The following is a 24,581-nucleotide window of genomic DNA, read 5'->3' as shown; positions in this document are numbered from 1 at the left end:
TGGAATATTTGTGTATACATAATAAGGTATATTGGGGATGGGACCCAAGTCTAAATATGAAATTCATTTTTGTTTCATATAACCATATATACATAGCCTGCAAGTAATTTTATGCAATATTTTGAATAATTTTGTGTATGAGACAGTGTTTTAACTGTGACCTGTCACATGAGATCAGGTGCAAAATTTTCCATTTCTGGTGTCATGTTGGTGCTCAAAAAGTTTGGGGACTCGGGAGGCTGAGGCAGGAGAATGGCGTAAACCCGGGAGGCGGAGCTTGCAGTGAGCTGAGATCCGGCCACTGCACTCCAGCCTGGGCAACAGAGCGAGACTCCGTCTCAAAAAAAAAAAAAAAAAAAAAGTTTGGGGACTTTTGGACCCAAACTTTTGGGTTTCAGGTTTTCAGATTAGGGATGTTCAACCTGTGCTTCTATTAAGAGGTTCTTTCTCTCATCTACTTAGAGGTATAGTTCTTATAGGAAAGGCAGGACACGTGCTTGATTAATTTCCTTTATTTGCCAATTTTGAGAATAATGAGTTGGTTTCCTAGGTTTCTTAGTGTCATTATAATCTCATAGATTTAAATTGTTAGTGTTAACCGACTGTAGTTTTTCTCCTCACTGATGCTCAGATTGGCTCATCTTTGGCCAGGGGTATGTTAGTCTGTTTTCATGCTGCTGATAAAGACATACCCAAGATTGGGCAATTTACAAAAGAAAGAGGTTTATTGGACTTATAGTTCCACGTGGCCGGGGAGGCCTCATAATCATAGTGGAAGGCAAGGAGGAGCAAGTCACATCTTACGTGGGTGGCAGCAGGCAAAGAGAGAGCACTTGTGCGGAGAAACTCCCATTTTTAAAACCATCAGGGCCGGGCACGGTGGCTCAAGCCTGTAATCCCAGCACTTTGGGAGGCCAAGACGGGTGGATCACAAGGTCAGGAGTTCGAGACCAGCCTGGCCAATATGGTCAAACCCCGTCTCTACGAAAAATACAAAAAGTAGCCGGGAGTGGTGGCGGACGCCTGTAGTCCCAGCTACTCGGGAGGCTGAGCAGGATAATTGCTTGAACCCGGGAGGCAGAGGTTGTAGTGAGCCGAGATCGGGCCACTGCATTCCAGCCTGGGAGACAGAGCAAGACTCCATCTCAAAAAAAAAAAAAAAAAAAAATAAATAAATAAAACCATCAGATCTCGTGAGACCCATTTACTGTCATGAGAACGGCATGGGAAAGATCCGCCCCTACGATTCAATCATCTCCCACCGGGTCCCTCCCACAACAAGTGGGAATTATGGGAGCTACAAGATGAAATTTGGGTGGGGACACAGAGCCAAACTTTATTAAGGGGTTACCTCTTCAGGTGGCTTCTTGAGTCCTTTTGATTAGCCTAGTAGTCTTTGTTCAGCTTCTTTCCTCGTGTTATTTGACAAGATGTTCCGTGTTCATCTTGAGTATTTCCTACCTCAGTCCTGGGATCAGATGCTTTTCTAAGGAATCCTGGTTCATTTTAGTGTGAAATACTGCTACCAACCTGGGTACTGGAGGTTGTGGTTTTTCTTGGGAAGTCCATATTTCTAGAATGAGTGCATTTAAAAAGGAGCTTTGAAAGACTTTATTTCTACACAAATTAATATTGATTAACAAGTATGGTTATAACTTTTTATCATACTTCTTTATGTTTTAAAAGACATAAAAAGGCTAACTTTACATTTTATTTGATGCATATCCTTCCCAAACTGAATGAATAAAAGTACTAAACTGAAACCTTCAACATTCCTCTTGTGTAGGAGTATACGGAGGAGATAGAGCGTTTAAAACGAGATCTTGCTGCAGCCCGTGAGAAAAATGGAGTGTACATTTCTGAAGAAAATTTTAGGTAAGCCCTTGGCTATGGAGTTAACTTCCAAGAAGAAGCATTTCTGATAACAGGCTATTTGAAATAAAACTTAAGTAGCAGTAAGTAAAATCTTTATATCAAGTGCTGATAAATACTTCATTTCGTGTGTGTGTGTGTGTGTGTGTGTGTTTTCTTTTGAGGCTGACCCTGCTGGAGTGCAATGGCACAATCTTGGCTCGCTACGTCCTCAATCTCCTGGGCTCAAGTGATCCTCCTGCCTCAGCCTCCCAAGTAGCTGGGGTTACAGGCATGAGCCACCACACCCAGCTAATTTTTGCATTTTTTTGTAGAGACAGGGTGTCGCCATGCTGCCTAGGCTTCTATTTTGTTTTGACATTAACAAGTAGCTATCAAACACTTTTTATAAAATCTTTACTAACTTTTAATTTTTAAATCATTAATTTCATATGAAGTTTCAAGAAGAGTACAAGAGAGGTTTCATGTATTCTTCACCCAGTCTTCCTCAGTGGTTGTCTCTTATATAATTATAGTACAAGGCTGGGTATGGTGGCTCACGCCTGTGAATTCCAGCACTTTGGGAGGCCAAGGCAGGCGGATCACCTGAGGTTCGGAGTTTGAGATCAGTCTGATCAACATGGAGAAACCCAATCTCTACTAAAAACACAAAATTAGCTGGGTGTGGTGGTACATGCCTGTAATCACAGCTACTCCAGAGGCTGAGGCAGGAGAGTTGCTTGAACCTGGGAGGCAGAGGTTGTGGTGAACCGAGATAGCGCCATTGCACTCCAGCCTGGGCAACGAGAGCAAAATTCTGTCTCAAAAAAAAAAAAAAAAAAAAAAAGATAAATAAAAAATAGGCTGGGCGCCATAGCTCACGCCTGTAATCCCAGCACTTTGGGAGGCTGAGGCGGGTGGATCACCTGAGGTCAGGAGTTCGAGACCAGCCTGGCCAACATGGTGAAACCCTGTCTCTACTAAAAATACAGAAGTTAGCTGGGCGTGGTGGCAGGCCTGTAATCCCAGCTACTTGGGAGGCTGAGGCAGGAGAATCGCTTGAACCTGGGAGGCAGTGAGCTGAGATAGCACCATTGCACTCTAGCCTGGGGAAGAAGAATGAGACTTCATCTCAAAAAAAAAAAAAAAAAAAAGAAAGAAAATAATAAAATAAATAACAAATAATTATAGTACAATATCAAAGCTGGGAAATTGACCTTGATACAATATGTATATTAATTTGTTCTTATACTACTATAAAGAACCACGGAGACTGGGTAAATGTAAAGAAAAGAGGTTTAATTGGCTCACAGTTCAACAGACTGTACAGGAGGCATGGCTGGGGAGGCCTCAGGAAACTGACAATCCTGGTAGAAGGGTTAAGGGGAAGCAAGCACATCTTCACATGGCGGCAGGAGAGAGAAAGTGAAGAGGAGAGCGCTGCACACTTTTAAACAACCAGATCTTCTGAGAACTCATTTGCTATCATGAGAATAGCAAGGGGGAAGTCCATCTTTATCATTCAGTTATCTCCCACCAGGCCTCTCCTTCAACATGGGATTATAATTCAACATGAGATTTTGGTGGGGACAGAGAGCCAGACCATATCAACATGTGTATATACTTCTGTGCCATTTTGTCACTTGTATAGATTTGTGTAACCACCACTGTAATCAAGATACAGACTATCCTATCATCACAAGGAACTCTCTTGCTAATTCACTATAGTCACACTCAGTCCATCTTCTTCATGATTCCTAACCCCTGGCAACCACTAATCTGTTCACTTTTTAAAGCCCTGGAGTAGTTGTTCAAAGGAAAGCTTTTATTGAGGCCCATTATATAAAACAACAATAATAACAGAGAAAACAAGGGGAAGAAGGCAAGAGGGATGCTAAGGACTATAACTTGAAAATTCCTGATTGTGTTTATCCTTGAAGATATTAGGAAGCAAGACTTTCACAGAGCATTTTTTAAAAGTTAATAGTGATAAAAGATATTAGACCTAATTAGTAATAACCAGAAGCATTTTAGTATAATCTTTTACTGAACTTTTTTATAGATGTTAACACTCTAATAGTATATAAATCATTTAATAAACTTACTTTTTTCTGTGTTATTTCCAGCTGTCATAATGTATTCCATGAATGTGTAAGATGCCCTAGAATCAGAACAATGTAAGATTGTGGGTTAGATAACAGTTTACCACCTCTAAAGGAGGTGTTCTTTTTTTGATGCTTTAGAAGTAAAAAGTAATTGGTGAGGTACTGAGTCCTGGTCTGTAATCTTTAGAAATGATATTGATTACTGGCTTTCATCTTTCTGATTTTATTTTTGAACTTAAGAAGTAACTTTGGTTTTCGTTTGTTTAATCCCATGATTTAAAATATGGTGTTTGCTCTTTTTTTTAACTTTTATTTTAGTTTCAGGGGTACATGTGCAGGTTTGTTCTATAGATAGATTGCATGTAACAGGAGTTGGTGTATATATTATTTTGTCACCCAGATAATAATCATAGAACCTGACGGATACCTTTTCAATCCTTACTCTCCTCTTACCCTCCACCCTCAAAGAGGCCCAGGTGACTATTGTTCCCTTCCTCGTGTCCATGTGTACTCAGGGTTTAGCTCCTACTTATAAGTGAAAACATTCAGTGTTTGGTTTTCTGTTCCTGTGTCAGTTTGTTTAGGACAATGGCATCCAGCATCCAGCTCCATCCATGTTGCTGCAAAGGACATGATCTCGTTCTTTTTTTTTTTTTTTTTGAGACAGTCTTGCTCTGTCACCCAGGCTGGAGTGCAGTGGTGTGATCTCGGCTCACTGCAACCTCTGCCTCCTAGGTTCAAGCGATTCTCCTACCCCAGCCACCCGAGTTGCTGGGATTACAGGCGCCTGCCACCATGCCCAGCGAATTTTTTTTTTAAAAGTAGAGACGGGGTTTCACCATGCACAATGTTGGCCAGGCTGGTTTTGAATTCCTGGCCTCAAGTGATCAACTCACCTCAGTCTCCTGAAGTGCTGAGATTACAGGCATGAGCCACTGCACCTGGCCATCTTGCCTTTTTTATGCCTGTGTAGTATTCCATGGTGTATATGTACCACATTTTCTTTATCCAGTCTACTGTGGATAAATAGCTAGGTTGATTGCACGTCTTTGCTGTTGTAAATAATGCTATGATGAACATGTGTGCATGTGTCTTTATGGTAGAACAATTTATATTCCTTTGGGTATATACCCAGTAATGGGATTGCTGGCTCGAATAGTATTTCTCTGTGTGTGTTTTGTTTATTTATTTATTTTGAGATGGAGTCTTGCTCTTTTGCCCAGAGTGGACTGCAGTGGCACAATCTTGGCTCACTGCAAACTCTGCCCCCCAGGTTCAAGCAATTCTCCTGCCTCAGCTTCCTAAGTAGCTGGGATTACAGGTGTTTGCCATCATGCCCGGCTAATTTTTGTATTTTTAGTAGAGATGTGGTTTCACCATGTTGGCCAGGCTGGTCTCAAACTCCTGACTTCAGGTGATCCATCCACCTCAGCCTTCTAAAGTGCTGGGATTACAGGTGTGAACCACCATGCCCTGTGATAGTTTCTTTTGTTATGCAGAAGCTCTTTTTTTTTTTTTTTTTTTTTTTTTTTTTTTGAGACGGAGTCTCGCTCTGTCACCCGGGCTGGAGTGCAGTGGCCGGATCTCAGCTCACTGCAAGCTCTGCCTCCCGGGTTTACGCCTTTCTCCTGCTTCAGCCTCCCAGTAGCTGGGACTACAGGCGCCCGCCACCTCGCCCGGCTAGTTTTTTGTATTTTTTAGTAGAGACGGGGTTTCACAGTGTTAGCCAGGATGGTCTCGATCTCCTGACCTCGTGATCCGCCCGTCTCGGCCTCCCAAAGTGCTGGGATTACAGGCTTGAGCCACCGCGCCCGGCCAAAGCTCTTTAGTTTAATTACCTCCCATTTGTTAATTTCGGGTTTGTTGCAATTGCTGTTAGCATCTTCATCATGAAAATCTTTGTCAGGGCCTATACCACCTTTTTCTTTTTTGAGATGAAGTCTTGCTCTCTTGTCCAGGCTGGAGTGCAGTGGCATGATCTTGGCTCACTGCATCCTCTGCCTCCCACATTCAAGCAATTCTCCTGCCTCAGCCTCCTAAGTAGCTGGGATTACAGGTGCCCGCCACTACGCGTGGCTAATTTTTGTATTTTTAGTAGAGATGGGATTTCACCATGTCGACCAGGCTGGTCTTGAACTCCTGATCTCAAGTGATCTGTCCACCTCCACTTCCCAAACTGCTGGGATTACAGGTGTTAGCCACCGTGCCCAGCCGGGCCTATATGATTTTGTACCTAGAAAACTTCATAGTCTCTGTCCATAAGCTCCTAGATCTGATAAACAATTTAAGCAGAGTTTCTGGATACACAATCGTTGTACAAAAATCAGTAGCATTCCTATATACTAATAATGTCCAAGCTGAGTGCCAAATAGGAACGCAATCCCATTCACAATAGCCACAAAAACAGTAAAATACCTAGGAATACAACTAACCAGAGAGGTGAAAGATCTCTACGGTAAGAATTATAAAACACTGCTGAAAGAAATCAGAGTTGACACAAACAAATGGAAAAACATTCCATGCTCATGGATAAGAAGATTCAATATTGTTAAAATGGCCGTACCACCAAAAGCAATTTACAGACTGAATGCTGTTCCTCTCAAACTACCAATTACATTCTTCACAGAATTGGAAGAAACTATTGCAAAATTCACATGGAAGTGGAAAAGAGCCCAAATAGCCAAAACAATCCTAGGCAAAAAGAACAAAGCTGGAGGGATCGCATTACCTGACTACTACAGGGCTACAGTAACCACAACATCACGGTACTGGCACAAAAACAGACACATAGACCAGTGGAACCGAATAGAGAGCCCAGAAATAAAGCCACACACCTACAGCCATCTGATCTTCGACAGAACATGCAATGGTGATAAAACTACCTGTTCAATAAATGGTGCTGGGCTAACTGGCTAGCCATATGCAGAAGATTGAAACTGGACCCCTTCCTTAATGCCCGTATACAGAAATCAACTCAAGATGGATTAAAAACTTAAATGTAAAACCTAAAACTAAAAACCTCTGTAAAAATCCTAGGTGTTTGTTCTCTAATAGACATGAGGCATAATCTGAGATAGTTTTGTCTGAAAAAGCTTTTGGAGTTAGTACAGTGTCAGTCAGAGAAGAATCACAAAAACTATAGCCAACATTTAAAACAGGATAATGTTTTATTTAAGCCAAGCTTAATAGACGTTTTAAAACCATGTCAAAATCATCTCTTCCATACAATAACAATATTGTCTTACCCTTTGGCATTCACTCTAAGAAAAGCACTTCAAATAATCCCGTTTTGCATAAAAGATCCATTTCTATTTATTTTATTTTATTTTATTTTTTATTTTTGAGACAGAGTCTCGCTCTGTCACCCAGGCTGGAGTGCAGTGGCACGATCTTGGCTCACTGCAAGCTTCACCTCCCGGGTTCACGCCATTCTCTTGCCTCAGCCTCCTGAGTAGCTGGGACTACAGGCACCCGCCACCATGCCCTGCTAATTTTGTTTTTGTATTTTTGGTAGCGATGGGGTTTCACCATGTTAGCCAGGATGGTCTTGATTTGCTGACCTCATGATCCTCTCGCCTCAGCCTCCCAAAGTGCTGGGATTATAGGTGTGAGCCACGGCGCCCAGCCGTAGAAGATCCATTTCTAATAAAAAGCTAATATATTTGACCAAAAGACTATTAGAATTAACTCTTCTCTTACAGCTCTTTTCTAGCTTTTCCTTTAATTAACAATATCTTTAGCTAATATGTTAAGGGAATTTGTATTCACGGAAGAATCTTTGTCATTTAAGCATAATGTGAAATATAAAATTGTTGGTTGTTATCAAAGAATTAGATGAGCAAATACAGGCATTCACTTCTGAAACTTACTAATACTCAAGAAATCAGAGACCCATTAAAGTGGATTTGGAAGACCTGTGAGCTTTGTGCTTGAGAAAAGCATTGTTCTATTTTACTTTTTATGACTTCTTTTGACTTTGACTTCATCTTCTAATATTTTTGTTGAATTTCATTTTTGCTGTCAAATTGTTTCTGAAAACTCTTTTCTGCCATCTTTGTCCCTCCTTTTGAAAACTATAGCATCCTCTTATTTTACAGATCTGTTCCTTATCTCAGGAACATTATTAGTGTTATTAACGTTTTCTTTTCTGTTTTTCTTTCCTTTGGGATCTTTTTTTCCCTGTTGTGATATCTGTCATTTGTATTTATTTTCTTCAAATGTCTAATGACTTTTGGCTGGCAATTAAGATGGACTAGAAGCTTTGTACATGGGTGAGGATTATGGACCTGTGAGTTCACTACAGATGAAAAAGTGATGATATCAGTCTTAAGTCTGGGCTTCCATCAGATATCATTCTTTGTTGGATTTTTTTTCTTTTGGACAAGGCCTCAGTCTTTCCTGAGAAGACTTATCCAGTTTGCTTGGAGATTTTTCTAGCTGCTGATATTTTTTGATTAGAATGGGTATAGGAGGCTGAGGATCCCATCATTTTAGTATGTAGATTTACACCTAAATGCTCATTTCTAGTTCCTAAACCTTCTACAATCCATGGTGTCTACTGAAAGTGAACCTGGAAATTCTGCTGCAATTCCTGTAGACTAGTGGCTCTCAACGGAAGTGGTGTTTGGGGAGTGGTGGTGGTGGGTGATTTTGTCCCCCAGAGGACATTTGGCAGGGTCCACAGACATTTTTTATTGTCATGACTTGGATGGTACTGAACATCCTAAAATGTACAGGACATCCCCACAATGAAGAATTATTTGATCCACTAGTGCTGAGGCTGAGAAACTCTGCTCTAGAGAGTAATCCTTTGTTCTCATGAGGGTTATGTGGTGGTGTGAGGGTGGTGTTTGTGCTGGTATGTGTGCATGTTGCAGCAGCAGGGGGTATAATTGCTCTGTATACATACTTTAAGTCTCAGTTTTTAACCCCTAATCTTACCCCTTCCTTCTGAGATACCTGATGCCTTCAAGTCCCACATTTTTCTTTTTCTTTTCTTACCTTTTTTTTTTTTTTTTTTTTGAGACGGAGTCTCACTGTTGCCGAGGCTGGAGTGCAGTGGCATGATCTCAGCTCACTGTAAGCTCCGCCTCCCAGGTTCATGCCATTCTCCTGCCTCAGCCTCCCGAGTAGCTTGGACTACAGCGCCTGCCACCACGCCTGGCTAATTTTTTGTATTTTTAGTAGAGACAGGGTTTCACCGTGTTAGCCAGGATGGTTTCGATCTCCCGACCTCATGATCCGCCCGCCTCGGCCTCCCAAAGTGCTGGGATTACAGGCGTGAGCCACTGCGCCCGGCCTAGTCCCACATTTTTCCAACATTCTGTGGGGCATATTTATATTCTGTATGCCTGATTATAGACACTTAGGTTGTATTACCTTTTCTCTCTACTTTGTGTTAGAGTCAGTCCTCTGTTAGCTTTCTAGCTTCTCAAATTTGGTACACACATACTTTTCCCTTCATAGGTAGGGATTCTTAGTTTCAGAATTTAGGGCAAGGGAAAAATATTTCATTTATAAAACAAAGGCAAGGAATAGAATTTGTTCTTTGTAATTTGTATTTATTGCTTATTGACACTTAGGTATCAGGTGACACTTGAGTATCGGGTGACACTTGGGTATCAAGTGATGGTGATAAATGTTGGAAATGAGTTTGTGTAGCTGTCACAATTGTGTTGGAATACATTTCATAGGAGTTAGAAAAAATATTAACTGTTAAACTCATATTAAACTTTATTTTAGAGTCATGAGTGGAAAATTAACTGTTCAAGAAGAGCAGATTGTAGAATTGATTGAAAAAATTGGTGCTGTTGAGGAGGAGCTGAATAGGGTAAGCATTTAAAATGATATTTACTGTTATGTGAAAAGCAAATATTGAAAGAAAATGTTAGAATGTGAAAGACCTAATATTTTTTCCTTGTGTCTCTCTCTCTATATATATTTTAGATGGAGTCTTGCTCTGTCACCCAGGCTGGAGTACAGTGGTGTGATCTCGGCTCACTGTAACCTTCTCCACCTGGGGTCAAGCGATTCTCCTGCCTCAGCCTCCCAAGTAGCTGGGATTGCAGGCGTGTGCCACCATGCCCGGCTAATTTTTTTGTATTTTTAATAGGGACAGGGTTTCACCATGCTGGCCAGGCTGGTCTTGAACTCCTGACCTCATGATCGACCCGTCTTGGCCTCCCAAAATGCTCAGATTACAGGCATGAGCCACCGCACCCAGCTCCTTAAGATTTTATAAAAAAAAAAAAAAAAAAAAAAAAAAAAGAAAGATTTTATTTTGCTGACCCTTATACTGAAAGTAAGTTATATCATGATTTTTTACTATCATCAATCAAATCAAAAAAGCTGACAGCTTATATTAATGAAACATTACAAAAAATTAACTGAATTGTTTGATAGTGAATGCTGAAGCATTTTTGTTAACATGTTTATTAGATGAAGGAATACAGATATTGGGAGAGACTGGATATTAAAGAAAAGTAATATAACTAGGGTAGGCAAGAGGCCTGACCTTTCAGGGCCACTCTCATATTAATACCTTTATTTATTAATAATAATAATAATTATTATTATTATTTTTGAGACAGAGTCTCACTGTGTCACCCCAGGCTGGAGTGTGGCGTGATCTCAGCTCACTGCAAGCTCCGCCTTCCGGGTTCACACCATTCTCCTGCCTCAGCCTCCTGACTAGCCGGGACTACAGGCACCCACCACTGCGACCGGCTAATTTTTTGTATTTTTAGTAGAGACGGGGTTTCACGGTGTTAACCAGGATGGTCTCAATCTCCTGACCTCGTGATCCACCCGCCTTGGCCTTCCAAAGTGCCGGGATTACAGGCGTGAGCCACCATGCCTGGCCATTTTTAATTATTTTTAGAGACAGGGTCTTGCTCTGATGCCCAGGCTACAATGCAGTGGCGTAATTATATCTTACTGCAGCCTTAAACTTTTGGTCTCAAGCAACTCTCTTGCCTCAGCCTCCTGAGTAGCTGGACTTCAGGCATGCACCACCATACCTGGCTAATTATTTTATTTTTTTGTAGAGATGGAGTCTTGCTATGTTGCCCAGGCTGGTCTCAAACTCTGGGGCTCAAGTGATCCTCCTGCCTTGGCTTCCCAAAGTGCTGGAATTACAGGCGTGAATCACCTTGCCAGGCCACATTAACACTGTTATATTCAAATCCATTGGCAATGTTGAAGGAACCTGAAGAATTAATAGTACTACCCCAAACCTATTGTTTAATCTCAAAGTGTTGAGTAAGATTGCAGAAAGAAACCAGATGACATATTTGTGTTAATCTACTGGGTAATTTGTTACAGCTTTTGCATGGAAATAATTTGTTTCATTTTTCTCATCTTATGAACTAGCCAGATACCCTACCAACCAGATCAGCATTTTTTAAATTCTACGTTATATTTAGGTTACAGAGTTGTTTATGGATAATAAAAATGAACTTGACCAGTGTAAATCTGACCTGCAAAATAAAACACAAGAACTTGAAACCACTCAGAAACATTTGCAAGAAACTAAATTACAACTTGTTAAAGAAGAATATATCACATCAGCTTTGGAAAGTACTGAGGAGAAACTTCATGATGCTGCCAGCAAGGTTTGTCCCTTGTATTGATTTATACTCATATTAAATAGAGAATGGATAGAAATAATGTCTGTGCTTAAGCATTAATTATGATATTCTGTTTATTCACCCAAAATGGTATTTCTGTCCATTTAAAAAATATTATTTTACTATTTCATCCATATTTTTCTTAGTGGAGATGTTGAGTTATGAAAAAACTACTCCTGCTCCTGGAGTTTGGAAAATAGAACATAACTTAGCCAGGCGTGGTGGCTCACGCCTGTAATCCCAGCACTTTGGGAGGCCGAGGTGGGCGGATGACCTGAGGTCAGGTGTTCGAGACCAGCCTGACCAACATGGAGAAACTCATCTCTACTAAAGATATAAAATTAGCTGGGCGTGATCGCACCATTGCACTCCAGCTTGGGCAACAAGAGCAAAACTCTGTCTCAAAAAAAAAAAAAAGAAAAAAGAAAATAGAACATAACTTTATAATATATTTTGTAGACATTTAGAATGTGATGTTGTGATGCTTTTTCTTTGTGGGGATGATTGAACCTAATTAGTCATTAAGAATTGAGTATGTTCTGGCCGGGCACAGTGTCTCACCTCACACCTGTAATCCCAGCACTTTGGGAGGCTGAGGTGGGTGGATTACTTGAGGTTAGGAGTTCAAGACCAGCCTGACCAACATGGTAAAACCCCATCTCTACTAAAAAAAATACAAAAATTAGCCAGGCATGGTGGCACATGCTTATGATCCCATCTACTCGGGAGGCTGAGGCAAGAGAATTGCTTGAACCCAGGAGTCAGAGGTTGCAGTGAGCTGAGATCATGCCATTGCACTCCAGCCTGGGTAACAGAGCAAGACTCTGTCTCAAAAAAAAAGAAAGAAATTTAGTATGTTCTAATGATGAAAGATGTTGAAGGTATTCAATTTTTTATTAGTTGTACTTTTTTTTTTGAGACAGACTCTTGCTTTGTCTCTCTGTCTGTCTCCTGGCCTGGAGTGACAGTGGCACAATCTTGGCTCACTGCAACCTCCACCTCACACGTTCAAGCAATTCTTCTTGCCTCAGCCTCCTGAGTAGCTGGAACTACAAGTGTGTACCACCACGCCCGGCTAATTTTTGTATTTTTAGTAGAGACGGGATTTCACCATGTTGGTCAGGCTGGAAAATTTACTAGTTCTTATCAAGATAAATCCTTATGTAGATACTTTCATTAGATTTTTTTCATCATATCCATTTTGTCTAACACTTATTTTTAAAAATACAGCTGCTTAACACAGTTGAAGAAACTACAAAAGATGTATCTGATCTCCATTCCAAACTGGATCGTAAGAAGGCAGTTGACCAACACAATGCAGAAGCTCAGGATATTTTTGGCAAAAACCTGAATAGTCTGTTTAATAATATGGAAGAATTAATTAAGGATGGTAGCTCAAAACAAAAGGCCATGCTAGAAGTACATAAGACCTTATTTGGTAAGTTCAGGCTGTTCTGTTCTAGTCTTGATGTGTTAAGTGTGATGTTGATTTCAAAACTGATAATTCAATTTTGTGAAACATAGATGACAGTGTCACCAATACTCTCTGCCATGCACAAACTATTTGTTCAGGCTGAAGATTAATGCTTTACTGTCTCTGAATTAAAACAAATCTTTTTCCCTCCCCACCCTCCCTTCTGTTTTCTATAAAATGTTACATTTATTAAGTAACTAAGTATATAAACGTTAGAAGTAGAAGTCCTCTTTTTCCCTGACTCTGGCTCCTGTCCCTGGGTCATTCACCATAGGTGTTATTGTTAAATTTCTTGGGCCTTTTTCTAGAAATTTTCTGTGCATAAACATTCTGCAGCTTTTTATTTGGGGTGGAGGCATGTATAACTTGATGGTTTGCTATATTGTCAGAATATGTTTGTGTCTCATTGTTTTTAACTATTCTGTTATGTCCCTTTAGAAAAAAGCATGTTTATTTAGTGTGAAATACTATCTTCATTATGGAAAATTTGGACATCCAGAAATATAAAAATTTAAAAAATCATCTAGACTCTAGTCTCATTAAGCCAAGCACAATCAATACATTTTGGTATTGATTTCCAGTTTTTCTTTTCTTCTGTAAACTTACCATAATTCTGTATATTATTTTTAGTCAGAGATTAATTGTAGAATATTCTAATTCTTTGTGCACTATGAATTACAGTTATGGGTCTGATACACTTACAAATATGTTAAGGGCTTACAGAGCACTATGGAAAATATGTAATGTATATTTAAATATTTCCTTGCTTATGTAGTGAGCCAGTTCTTTTAAGCTCGTTATTACAAATTCTACAAGGGTATACTTTTGACAACTTCTTTGAAATGGTTTGAACTGTATTTAATATATATGTATATATATATGTTTATATCAAATATATTTATGTCAAAGTTTACATCTTTCTGTTTTTTTTCTGTTTGTTTGTTATAGGTAATCTGCTGTCTTCCAGTGTCTCTGCATTAGATACCATTACTACAGTAGCACTTGGATCTCTCACATCTATTCCAGAAAATGTGTCTACTCATGTTTCTCAGATTTTTAATATGATACTAAAAGAACAATCATTAGCAGCAGAAAGTAAAACTGTACTACAGGAACTGATTGTTAGTACCTCCTTTAAAATATTTTTGAAGGGTCACATTTGATAAGTATTTGATAAAATATTTTGAAGGGTTACATTTGATAAATCTTCATAAACAATGTTAACTGCTATTCTTTCATCTTAAGCTTTGCTAGACACAGACGCGTCACTGTGAGAGTACATATATATATATATTTTTTTCTTTTTTTTTTTTTGAGATGGAGTCTCGCTCTGTCGCCCAGGAGTGCAGTGGCACCATCTTGGCTCACTGCAAGCTCCGCCTTCCAGGTTCATGCCATTCTCCTTCCTCAGCCTCGCGAGTAGCTGGGACTACAGGCGCCCGCCACCACGCCTGGCTAATTTTTTGTATTTTTAGTGGAGACGGGGTTTCACTGTGTTAGCCAGGATGATCTTGATCTCCTGACCTCGTGATCCGCCCGCCTCAGCCTCCCAAAGTGCTGGGATTACAGGCGTGAGCCACCGTGCCCAGCCAGCGTCTCCTTTTCTTTATTTTTATGTATTTTTTTTTTTTTAGCCTCTCCTTTTCTCGGTTCACTGCAACCTCTGCCTCTTGGGTTCAAGCGATTCTCTTGCCTCAGCCTCCCGAGTAGATGGGATTATAGGCATGTGCCACCATGCCTGGCTACTTTTTGCATTTTTTTTTAGTAGAGATGGGGTTTTACCATGTTGGTCAGGCTGGTCTCGAACTCCTAACCTCAAGCAATCCACCCACCTCAGCCTCTCAAAGTGCTGGGATTATAGGCGTGAGTCACCGTGCCTGGCCGAGAGTATGTCTATATTTTTAAAGACAGATCTCTCCACTGTTTATTCTCTCCCAGAAAGATTATTTTCAAATGTATGGAACTAACTTTTGAAACCTTTTTCACTCATGTCTTGTAACATTAGGAGTAGGAGTTATTAGTGAGGCTTCTAATGACTAAAGGGCAAGTTTAGCACCACATGATAGCAAGGGACTTGTTAGTTGGCCCAGAAATTGGTAAGTCACTCTTTCCTCAGGGGTCCTGGACCCAACCAGAAGGGGATATTGGGTAGTTAATTTTAAAGCTACAGTAATATATGATAGTAATAATAGTGCAAGAAAAGTATCTTTTAGAATTCTGGGAACACATAACAATTCTTAGGGTTAGATCTGTGTGGCTATGCTCTTCTGGGCCATAACTGTATATCTTTTTCTCCACAGTTCTATGGAAGTCACTCATCTAATTGCACTTCATATCACCTCCTTCATACTTGATTTATATATAGTCTTTATTTTAAAATTGTATGGTTGGTCTAGGAAGTTCTTAGCCATATAATTTGTTTTCTTTGTGCAGGGTCTTTGCCTCCCTTTTTCAGTTTAACAATATTTATTAAACATTTTCCAAGTAAATACTACAAATGTTAGCTGACCCTCTGCCTCAATTCATTGCTTAGATGACATTATTTGATAGGTTTTCTCAACCACCCAAATTTGACAGTGTTAAAAGATACCCTGTCAGTACTAACTTTTCAAATATTGATTCATTCATTAAATGGTGGTCTCTATATATACAGGCATACTTCAGAGATGTTGCAGGTTTGCTTCCAGACTACTGCAATAAAGTGAATATTACAGTAAAGCAAGTCATGAATTTTTTGGTTTCCCAGGGCATATAAAGGTTATGTTGACCAGGCACAGTGGCTCACGCCTGTAATTCCAGCAGACCCCTGGTGGGACAATCAAAACACAAACAACGTTTATCAATTACGTTTGCTGTCTTATAGGGGTACAGTTTACGGTACCCCAAGACAATTATTATAGTAACATCAAAGATCATTGATCACAATGTGTAATGAAAAAGTTTGAAGTACTACAGTAGTTACCAAAATGTGATGCAGAGACAGAAAGTGAGCACATGATATTTGAAAAAAGTCACTGATAGACTTGCTCAAGGTAGGGTTGCCACAAACCTTCAATTTGTAAAAATTTGGTATCTGTGATGCATAGTAGGGTGAAGCACAATAAAATAAGCTATGCCTGAACTGATAGATTTCTACTTACCAAGTTACGATTTTTGCTTGAATTAAAAGAAGAGAGGAATGTTGCTCTCACAAAATTAGTTGAAATTGATATGCTAGCTCTTCTTTCCAAAAGAATGCCAGTAGGCCTGTAAGTATTTACTAATGTATTTGTTATACTTCCTCAGCCCTATCCTACCAAAAGGAGCTTAGATCAGGATTTTTTTTCTTTTTATAAATATTTCCAATCTATACTACATTCTTAATTTTTCCCATTTCTTGACAAGAACAACATGTTTCACAAGTTCTTCTGATACAATAGGATATAAGTCATCTCAGATCTTCAGAGTTAAATACTTCCAGCCCAAGGGCTAATCTTGGTGACTACTTGGTCTCAGCCTTTTTGACTGGTAACCTAAACTTGTTTGAAATTTATTTTCTTAAAGTATACCTGTAGGTTTTTAAAAATTTATTTTCTTTGGAGTGCTGAAATCTTACTAATTGACTGTCATTTTCCTCTCTTTTGAATTCTTCTGACTTCAATTTCATTAAACTATTAAGAAATTGTTCTGGCTCGTGCGGTAGCTCATCCCAGCACTTTGGGAGGCCGAGGTGGGTGGATCACCTGAGGTCAGGAGTTCGAGATCAGCCTGGCCAACACAGTGAAACCCTGTCTTTACTGAAATACAAAAATTAGCTAGGCATGGTAGCAGGTGCCTGTAATCCCAGCTACTCGGGAGGCTGAGGCAGGATAATCGCTTGAACCCAGGAGGCAGAGGTTGCAGTGAGCTGAGATCTTGCCATGGTACTCCAACCTGGGCAACAGAATGAGACTCTGTCTCAAAAAAAAAAAAAAAGAAAAAGAAAAATGGAGAATGGAAATTGAGAGTTTTAATGTGAATATTTAGTTACCAAAGTATTTAAGATATCATTTAGAAAGGTTTATAGAAGTGGAAATATTCTTTTTGAAGACCTATTTGTTTATTTTTAAAACCAGAATGTACTCAAGACTGATCTTCTAACTTCACTGGAAACGATTTTATCCCCAACTGTGGTGTCTATACTGAAAATCAATAGTCAACTGAAGCATATTTTCAAGACTTCATTGACAGTGGCTGATAAGGTAACAAATGCTATGTTCTTAATATCTCAAAATTGATATGTTGTTTAAGAAGGAAACTCATTTTTGTTTCTTCAAAGATAGAAGATCAAAAAAAGGAACTAGATGGCTTTCTCAGTATACTGTGTAACAATCTACACGAACTACAAGAAAATACCATTTCTTCCTTGGTTGAGTCACAGAAGCAATGTGGAAACCTAACTGAAGACCTGAAGACCATAAAGCAGACCCATTCCCAGGTATGTTGTTTAGCTGACTTGGGGAGTATAGAAAGAGAGTTTTAGGATGATTTGATATAACTTGATAATTAATCTATGTTATACAATCTGAATACTGTAAAACCTGAAACCTGAAAATACCATAGCCACTGTTGCTTATAACAGTAATTATTGTAAAGCAATTGAGAATACTTCTCTTAATATTTGAAGTTTTGCTACATCTAGAACCCCATGCAGAACCACAATATGACAAAACAGTCCTTTTCTCACATCGAGATGAAAGATGAATCTGGAGAAACATACCTTTAGAGAAGAATGGTTATAACATTTAAAGTGAACATGTATCTACATTAAAACCTGCTAAGTTGCTTCTTTCTAGGATGGCATGGATAGTTGTCTTTCATAAACCAAGTCCTACTTTTCTCTTATTTCTATCTCATTGATAGACATTTAAAACATAGTAAATTGATACAATTTATAATTCTTATTGATTATAAATGTGATTCATGATTTATCTTCCCTGTAAACTGTTCCTCATTATATGAGGCTTTAAACCAAAACCAAGCCTTCAAACCATAATCTATAAATATCAGATATATGAAAAACAGCTTCTGGTATTCTTAAGACTTTAATAATGACTGTCTAAAGTTTTATTAAATAAGCTTATTATGATATGACTGAACTCTTATAATAGTTAACATTTATTGAGCAATTAACTGTGTATTTATTCCTCCCATCAATATAGATATAAATTCTATTACTAGTCAGATTTAATGAGGAAACTGAGACCTTGTGAGCATCTAATAGTATGTAGATCATCTTACAGAAGGTGGGAGTGATTGTATTACCTGAAAAGCATCCATGTTTGAGGGTCTCTTCTGTGTGTTTCTGGCAACTTAAAATTGCAGCATTTTCTCATACATCTGCATAGGTTATTTCCCTTAAACCTGTTGAGAACGTTTTAGGTGTATATTCTAAGGCTGATCTAAGGCTTTTTATAAATTTACTGTCTTGAAATGCTTAAAATTGTTAGGCAGTTGTTTAAAAAAACAAAACAAAAAAAATCTGATCTGAAAAGTATCTTAGCATGAATAGTTTGGCTTCCCTGGCTTTAAGGAAGCAAGTTCAGAACTTGAAATGAGCACTATTAAAATAATTGTGTAAAACTTTGAACACATTTACATATGGATAAATATGATAATACCTGCATTAACATTCAAATTATTAATCTGATAATACCTTTGAGACTAGTAAAAATACTGACAGACTTTATTCATAATCAGAATGTTAGATATGTATTGTCAACTGATGTGTTATTCAGAGATACTGGCCAACCAGCAGACTGAACAGTGAATAAGAATGTTAGATGTATTTTCAGCTCTTCCTTTGTCATTAGGATGGCTTCTTCATTTTGCAATGTAGCATGTTATATGCCTACAAGAGCTTGTTTTCAAAAATGTAAAATATGAGCAAAGATAAGACTATTTACATTTTGTTAATATGATCCAACTAGGTTCTGTAAAATTTTTTAGCTCCAGTAATTGATAATATTTTTGGATTGCTTGACCCATTAGTATATCACATTAATTTTCCCTTCTAGTAGTGTTATCAGTTAAAAAGCTACTATATATATCTGTCAAAGTTGGTCTTAAACATAATGTGATATATGGGGTTGTTTGAGTAGTTTTGAGGTACACTGAAAGTAATTTGTTACTTAGAGCTAAAATAGTAAAGTTTGCTAATTATTTACTTTTTTAAAAATCCTGGCTGGATGTGATGGCTCACATCTGTAATCTCAGCACTTTGAGAGACTGAGGCAGGGTGATCACTTGAGGCTAGGAGTTTAAGACCAGTCTGGTCAACATAGTGAGACCACGTCTCTACAAAAAAAAAAAAAAAAAAATTGTTTAAATTAGCCAGGCATGGTGACTCATGCCTGTAGCCCCAACTACTTGGGGGCTGAGGACGGAGGATCCCTTGAGCCCAGGAGGTTGAAGCTGCAGTGAGCCATGATTGTGCCACTGCACTACAGCTTGGACAAGAGTGAGACCCTGTCTCTTAAAAACAAAAAATCCTGGCCAGGCGCGGTGGCTCAAGCCTGTAATCCCAGCACTTTGGGAGGCCGAGGCGGGCGGATCACAAGGTCAGGAGATCGAGACCATCCTGGCTAACATGGTGAAACCCCGTCTCTACTAAAAAGTACAAAAAACTAGCAGGGCGAGGTGGCGGGCGCCTGTAGTCCCAGCTCCTCGGGAGGCTGTGGCAGGAGAATGGCGTGAACCCGGGAGGCGGAGCTTGCAGTGAGCTGAGATCCGGTCACTGTACTCCAGCTTGGGCAACAGAGCGAGACTCCGTCTCAAAAAAAAAAAAAAAAAAAAGGCCAGGCGCGGCAGCTCAAGCCTGTAATCCCAGCACTTTGGGAGGCCGAGACGGGCGGATCACTAGGTCAGGAGATCGAGACCATCCTGGCTAATACGGTGAAACCCTGTCTCTACTTAAAAATACAAAAAACTAGCCGGGCGACGAGGCGGGCGCCTGTAGTCCCAGCTACTCGAGAGGCCGAGGCAGGAGAATGGCGTAAACCCGGGCGGCGGAGCTTGCAGTGAGCTGAGATCCAGCCACTGCACTCCAGCCTGGGTGGCAGAGCAAGACTCCGTCTCAAACAAACAAACAAAAAAATCCTACATTTTAATATCACTTCCACTGCTTTCCTCTGTGGAAGAAAGGTAGAGTTAAAGCTCTCTTGTCAAGAATTTATATAATTAACACCTATGGACAATATTTCTTGTTTTGTTATCAGTCATAAAAAATGTTCAAGTGTCATAATTTTAAGTCTCCTCACTTCCCATACTTTTCTTACAGGAACTTTGCCAGTTAATCAATCTTTGGACAGAGAGATTCTGTGCTTTGGAGGAAAAGTGTGAAAATATACAGAAACCACTTAGTAGTGTCCAGGAAAATATACAGCAGTAAGCTATTTTTAAATTCTCTTAAACTTTTCTGTAAGTCTGAAATTATTTCAGAAGAAAAAGCTTTAAATAGTACAAATAATTCCTCTGTGTACTTTCAAATTTTGTTGATATTTTATTATGTATGTGTATATATACATGCATATAAATGTCTTTTCATTGCGTATTTGTGCTCTCTTTTAAGACAGTGAAAAACTTGGCTGTTATCCACAATATATTTTCGAATTTCCTCAATCTTAGAAAACACACTAAGTAATTTCACAATTTCTAACCTATATTACTGATGAAAAATACACTAAGTAGAGCAGGGTTTGGCAAACTATGGCTAGCAGGCTGAATGCCTGTTACTGCAAATAATTTCATTGGACACTGTCATACCCATCTATTTACATGTTGTCTTTGGTTGTCTTTGGCTACCTTTGCACTGCAGTGGCAAAGTTGAGTCATTGCATCCAAGTCATTGAACAATAGCCTAAAATATTTGCTATCTGGCTTTTCTTTTTTTCTTTCTTTTTTTTTTTTTTTTTGAGACAGAGTCTCGCTTTGTCGCCCAGGCTGGAGTGCAGTGGCCGGATCTCAGCTCACTGCAAGCTCCGCCTCCCAGGCTCACGCCATTCTCCTGCCTCAGCCTCCCGAGTAGCTGTGACTACAGGCGCCCGCCACCTCGCCTGGCTAATTTTTTTGTATTTTTAGTAGAGACTGGGTTTCACCATGTTAGCCAGGATGGTCTCTATCTCCTGACCTCGTGATCCGCCTGCCTCGACCTCCCAAAGTGCGGTGATTACAGTCGTGAGCCACCGCGCCCGGCCCTGTTTTGTTTTTTGAGACAAAAATAAACAGCCTGCTCTGTAGCCCAGGCTGGAGTACAGTGGCCTGAGTGCAGTGGCGTGATCTCGGCTCACTGCAACCTCCGCCTCCCAAGTTCAGGCGATTCTCCTGCCTCAGCCTCCCGAGTAGCTGGGATTATAGGCACATACCACCATGCCTGGCTAATTTTTTGTATTTTTAGTAGAGATGGGGCTTCGCCATTTTGGCCAGGCTGGTCTTGAACTCCTGGTCTCAACTGATCTCCCACCTCGACCTCCCAAAGTGCTAAGATTGCAGGTGTGAATCACTGCCTCCCGCCTATATTAGAATTTAATGTTGCTTTGTAGCCTCATTGCTTGCCAGTTCCGGCCTGCATTAGAGTTTAAGGTTGCTTTGTAGCCTCATTGCTTGCCAGTTCCCCATACTTACCATACACTACAGTCAGACCTATGTTTTCTTTTTTAGGAATTTTATAACTTTATGGTTTAACATTTATATTCATAATCCATTTAAAAATTTTTATATAACATAGGAGATTTGTCGAGTTTCAGTTTTTTTTGCCTATATTCTATTCTCATGAGGAGAAAGATACTATATTTACCCTATTTTTCCCCGTTTAATTCCTATTAAACTTCCTAAAGTTTCAAGCTTTCTTTAGCGTGAAGAACTTCTTGTAGTCTTTAAGGGTGGGTCTGCTGGACACAAATTCTGTTTTCCTTTGTCCAAGAATGTCTTGATTTCCCCTGCATTCCTGAAAGGTATTTTCGCTGGCTATGGAATTCAGGGTTGACAATTATTTTTTTCCAGCATTTGAAATATGCTATTCATTTTCTTCTTCTGGCCTCTATGAAATGAGAAATCCACTGCCATTCAAGTAATTGTTCCCTTATAGGCAATCTCAGTACAGCTGCTTTCAAAACTTTTTTGTCTTTAGAAACTTGATTATATTTTGTCTACTCATATTTCTTTGAGTTTATTCTATTTGGGTTTTGTTTAGCTGCTTCAATCTGTAGGCTTATGCCTTTCACCAAAACTTGGGAATTTTTCATCTATTAATTCTTTGAATAGTTTTCAGCCCTATACTCTTTTTTTCTCTGCCCCTATGACTTTGATGACACAAATGCTAGATCTTTTATTTTGGTCCCTCAGGAGATACGTATAATATATTTCTTATAGATAATATATCTATTCTCTTTGCTGTTCACATTGGGGAAATTCTATTGATCTGTCTTCATATTCACTGAGTCTCCTTCTGTCATCTCTAACCTACTGTTAAATCCATTCAGTGAGGTGTTTTATTTCAGTTATTGCTTTTTTATTTTTATTTTTATAATTTTCGTTTGGTTTTTTTTATACCTTGTTTCTTAGCTAAGATTTTTTTTTCTCCCAGGAGTATTTTAATTTCTTTTTAGAGCATTTTTATGATGGCTGCTTTAAACTCCTTTCCAGACAATTCTAACATCTGAGTTTTCTTGTTGTTGGCGTCTACTGATTGTCTTTTCTCATTCAGCTTGTGATTTTGTGGTTCTTGATAAGTGATTCCATATTGTACGTTGAAGATTTTGGATATTATGTTAGGAGATTCAGGATCCTATTTAAGTATTTTTTAGCTGGCATTTACCCTGTTTAGGCTTAGCATACAGATCCAGGCTCACTTTTATGGGCTGTGGTTCCACTGACAATTTAGTTTTTAGAGCCCTTGCAGTGTTACTCTGATAATGCTTTGTTTGTGTGCTACCCACATGAGAAAAATCTGTATTCTGCTTTTGTTGGATGAAGTGTTCTGTATGTGTCACTCTGATCAAGTTGACTGATAGTGCTATTCAGGTCATCCATGGCCTGAGTTTCTGCCTATTTGTTCTCTCAATGACTAAGAGGGGAGTACTGAAATCTCTAATTGTAGATTTATTTATTTATTTTTATTAGTTCTATCAGTTTTTGCCTCACGTATCTGAAACTCTGTTGTTGGGTGCATATACATTTAGGATTATTATACCTCCTTGGAGAATTGACCTCTTTATCATTATGTAATCTCCACTTTTATTTCTGATAATCTCTCTTGTTCTGAAGTCTGTTTTGTCTGAAATGAATACAGGTTCTCCAGCTTTCCTTTGATTGCTATTTGTATGATGTATCCTTCTCCATCTCTTTATTTTCGGTCTAAGTCTTTTTTTTTTTTTTTTCAGACAGAGTCTCGCTCTGTCGCCCAGGCTGGAGTGCAGTGGCGCTGTCTCCCTTGCTGCGAGCTCCACCTCCTGAGTTCATGCCATTCTCCTGCCTCAGCCTCCTGAGTAGTTGGGACTACAGGCGCCTGCCACCACGCCTGGCTAATTTTTTTGTATTTTTAGTAGAGACGGGGTTTCACTGTGTTAGTCAGGATGGTCTTGATCTCCTGACCTCGTGACCCGCCCGCCTCGGCCTCGCAAAGTGCTGGGATTACAGGCATGAGCCACCGTGCCCGGCCCTTTTGGTCTAAGTCTTTATATTTAAAGTGGGTTTCTTATAGATAGCATATAGTTGGGTCTTGCTTTTTCATCAAATTTATAATCTATGATGTTTAATTTATTTATTTGAGACAGAGTCTTGCTGTATGGCCCAGGCTGGAGTACAGTGGTGCAATCTTAGCTCACTGCAACCTCTGCCTCCTGGGTTCAAGCAATTCTCCTGCCTCAGCCTCCTGAGTAGCTGGGGCTATAGGCACACACCACCATGCCCAGCTAATTTTTGTTTTTTTACTAGAGATGGGGTTTCACCATGTTGGCCAGGCTGGTTTCAAACTCCTGACCTCAAGTGATTTACCTGCCCTGGCCTCCCAAAGTGCTGGGATTATAGGTGTGAGCCACTGCACCCAGCTGCCTTTCCTCATTTAAATTGAGCACTTTTTATGTTTTTATTTTTTCTCTTCCATTGTCTTATTTATACTTTAAAAATTTTCCCTTTTTAGTATTATTTCTAGGATTTGAAATATACTTTTTTTTTGAGATGGAGTCTTGCTCTGTCACCCAGGCTGGAGTGCAGTGGCGCGATCTCCACTCACTGCAAGCTCCGCCTTCCGGGTTCACACCATTCTCCTGCCTCAGCCTCCCGTGTAGCTGGGATTACAGGCACCTGCCACTGCGCCCGGCTAATTTTTGTATTTTTAGTAGAGATGGGGTTTCACCGTGTTAGCCAGGATGGTCTCAATCTCCTGACCTCGTGATCCACCCGTCTCGGCCTCCCAAAGTGCTGGGATTACAGGCGTGAGCCACCGCGCCCGGCTGAAGTATACATTTTAAGATAATTTGAATCCATTATCAAATAATTTGCCATTTC

At 39.6% G+C, this 24,581-nt stretch overlaps 1 protein-coding gene across 1 annotated transcript in view; it reads left to right on the top strand.

Annotated features, from left to right (window-relative positions):
* The window catches only part of KIF11 (kinesin family member 11), a 64,267-nt gene that overhangs the window by 25,083 nt on the left and 14,603 nt on the right, over nucleotides 1-24,581 (top strand). The window contains exons 10-17 of the mRNA XM_010381324.2: nucleotides 1,787-1,875; nucleotides 9,699-9,786; nucleotides 11,381-11,569; nucleotides 12,815-13,022; nucleotides 14,007-14,179; nucleotides 17,153-17,278; nucleotides 17,356-17,514; nucleotides 20,356-20,462. Of these exons, the coding sequence (XP_010379626.1) occupies nucleotides 1,787-1,875; nucleotides 9,699-9,786; nucleotides 11,381-11,569; nucleotides 12,815-13,022; nucleotides 14,007-14,179; nucleotides 17,153-17,278; nucleotides 17,356-17,514; nucleotides 20,356-20,462 (1,139 nt within the window). The remainder of the gene's footprint in view (nucleotides 1-1,786; nucleotides 1,876-9,698; nucleotides 9,787-11,380; nucleotides 11,570-12,814; nucleotides 13,023-14,006; nucleotides 14,180-17,152; nucleotides 17,279-17,355; nucleotides 17,515-20,355; nucleotides 20,463-24,581) is intronic.

Source organism: Rhinopithecus roxellana, chromosome 11, assembly GCF_007565055.1.
Source record: "Rhinopithecus roxellana isolate Shanxi Qingling chromosome 11, ASM756505v1, whole genome shotgun sequence".
Lineage (NCBI taxonomy): Eukaryota > Metazoa > Chordata > Mammalia > Primates > Cercopithecidae > Rhinopithecus > Rhinopithecus roxellana.
This window is presented reverse-complemented; position numbering and strand designations above follow the sequence as displayed.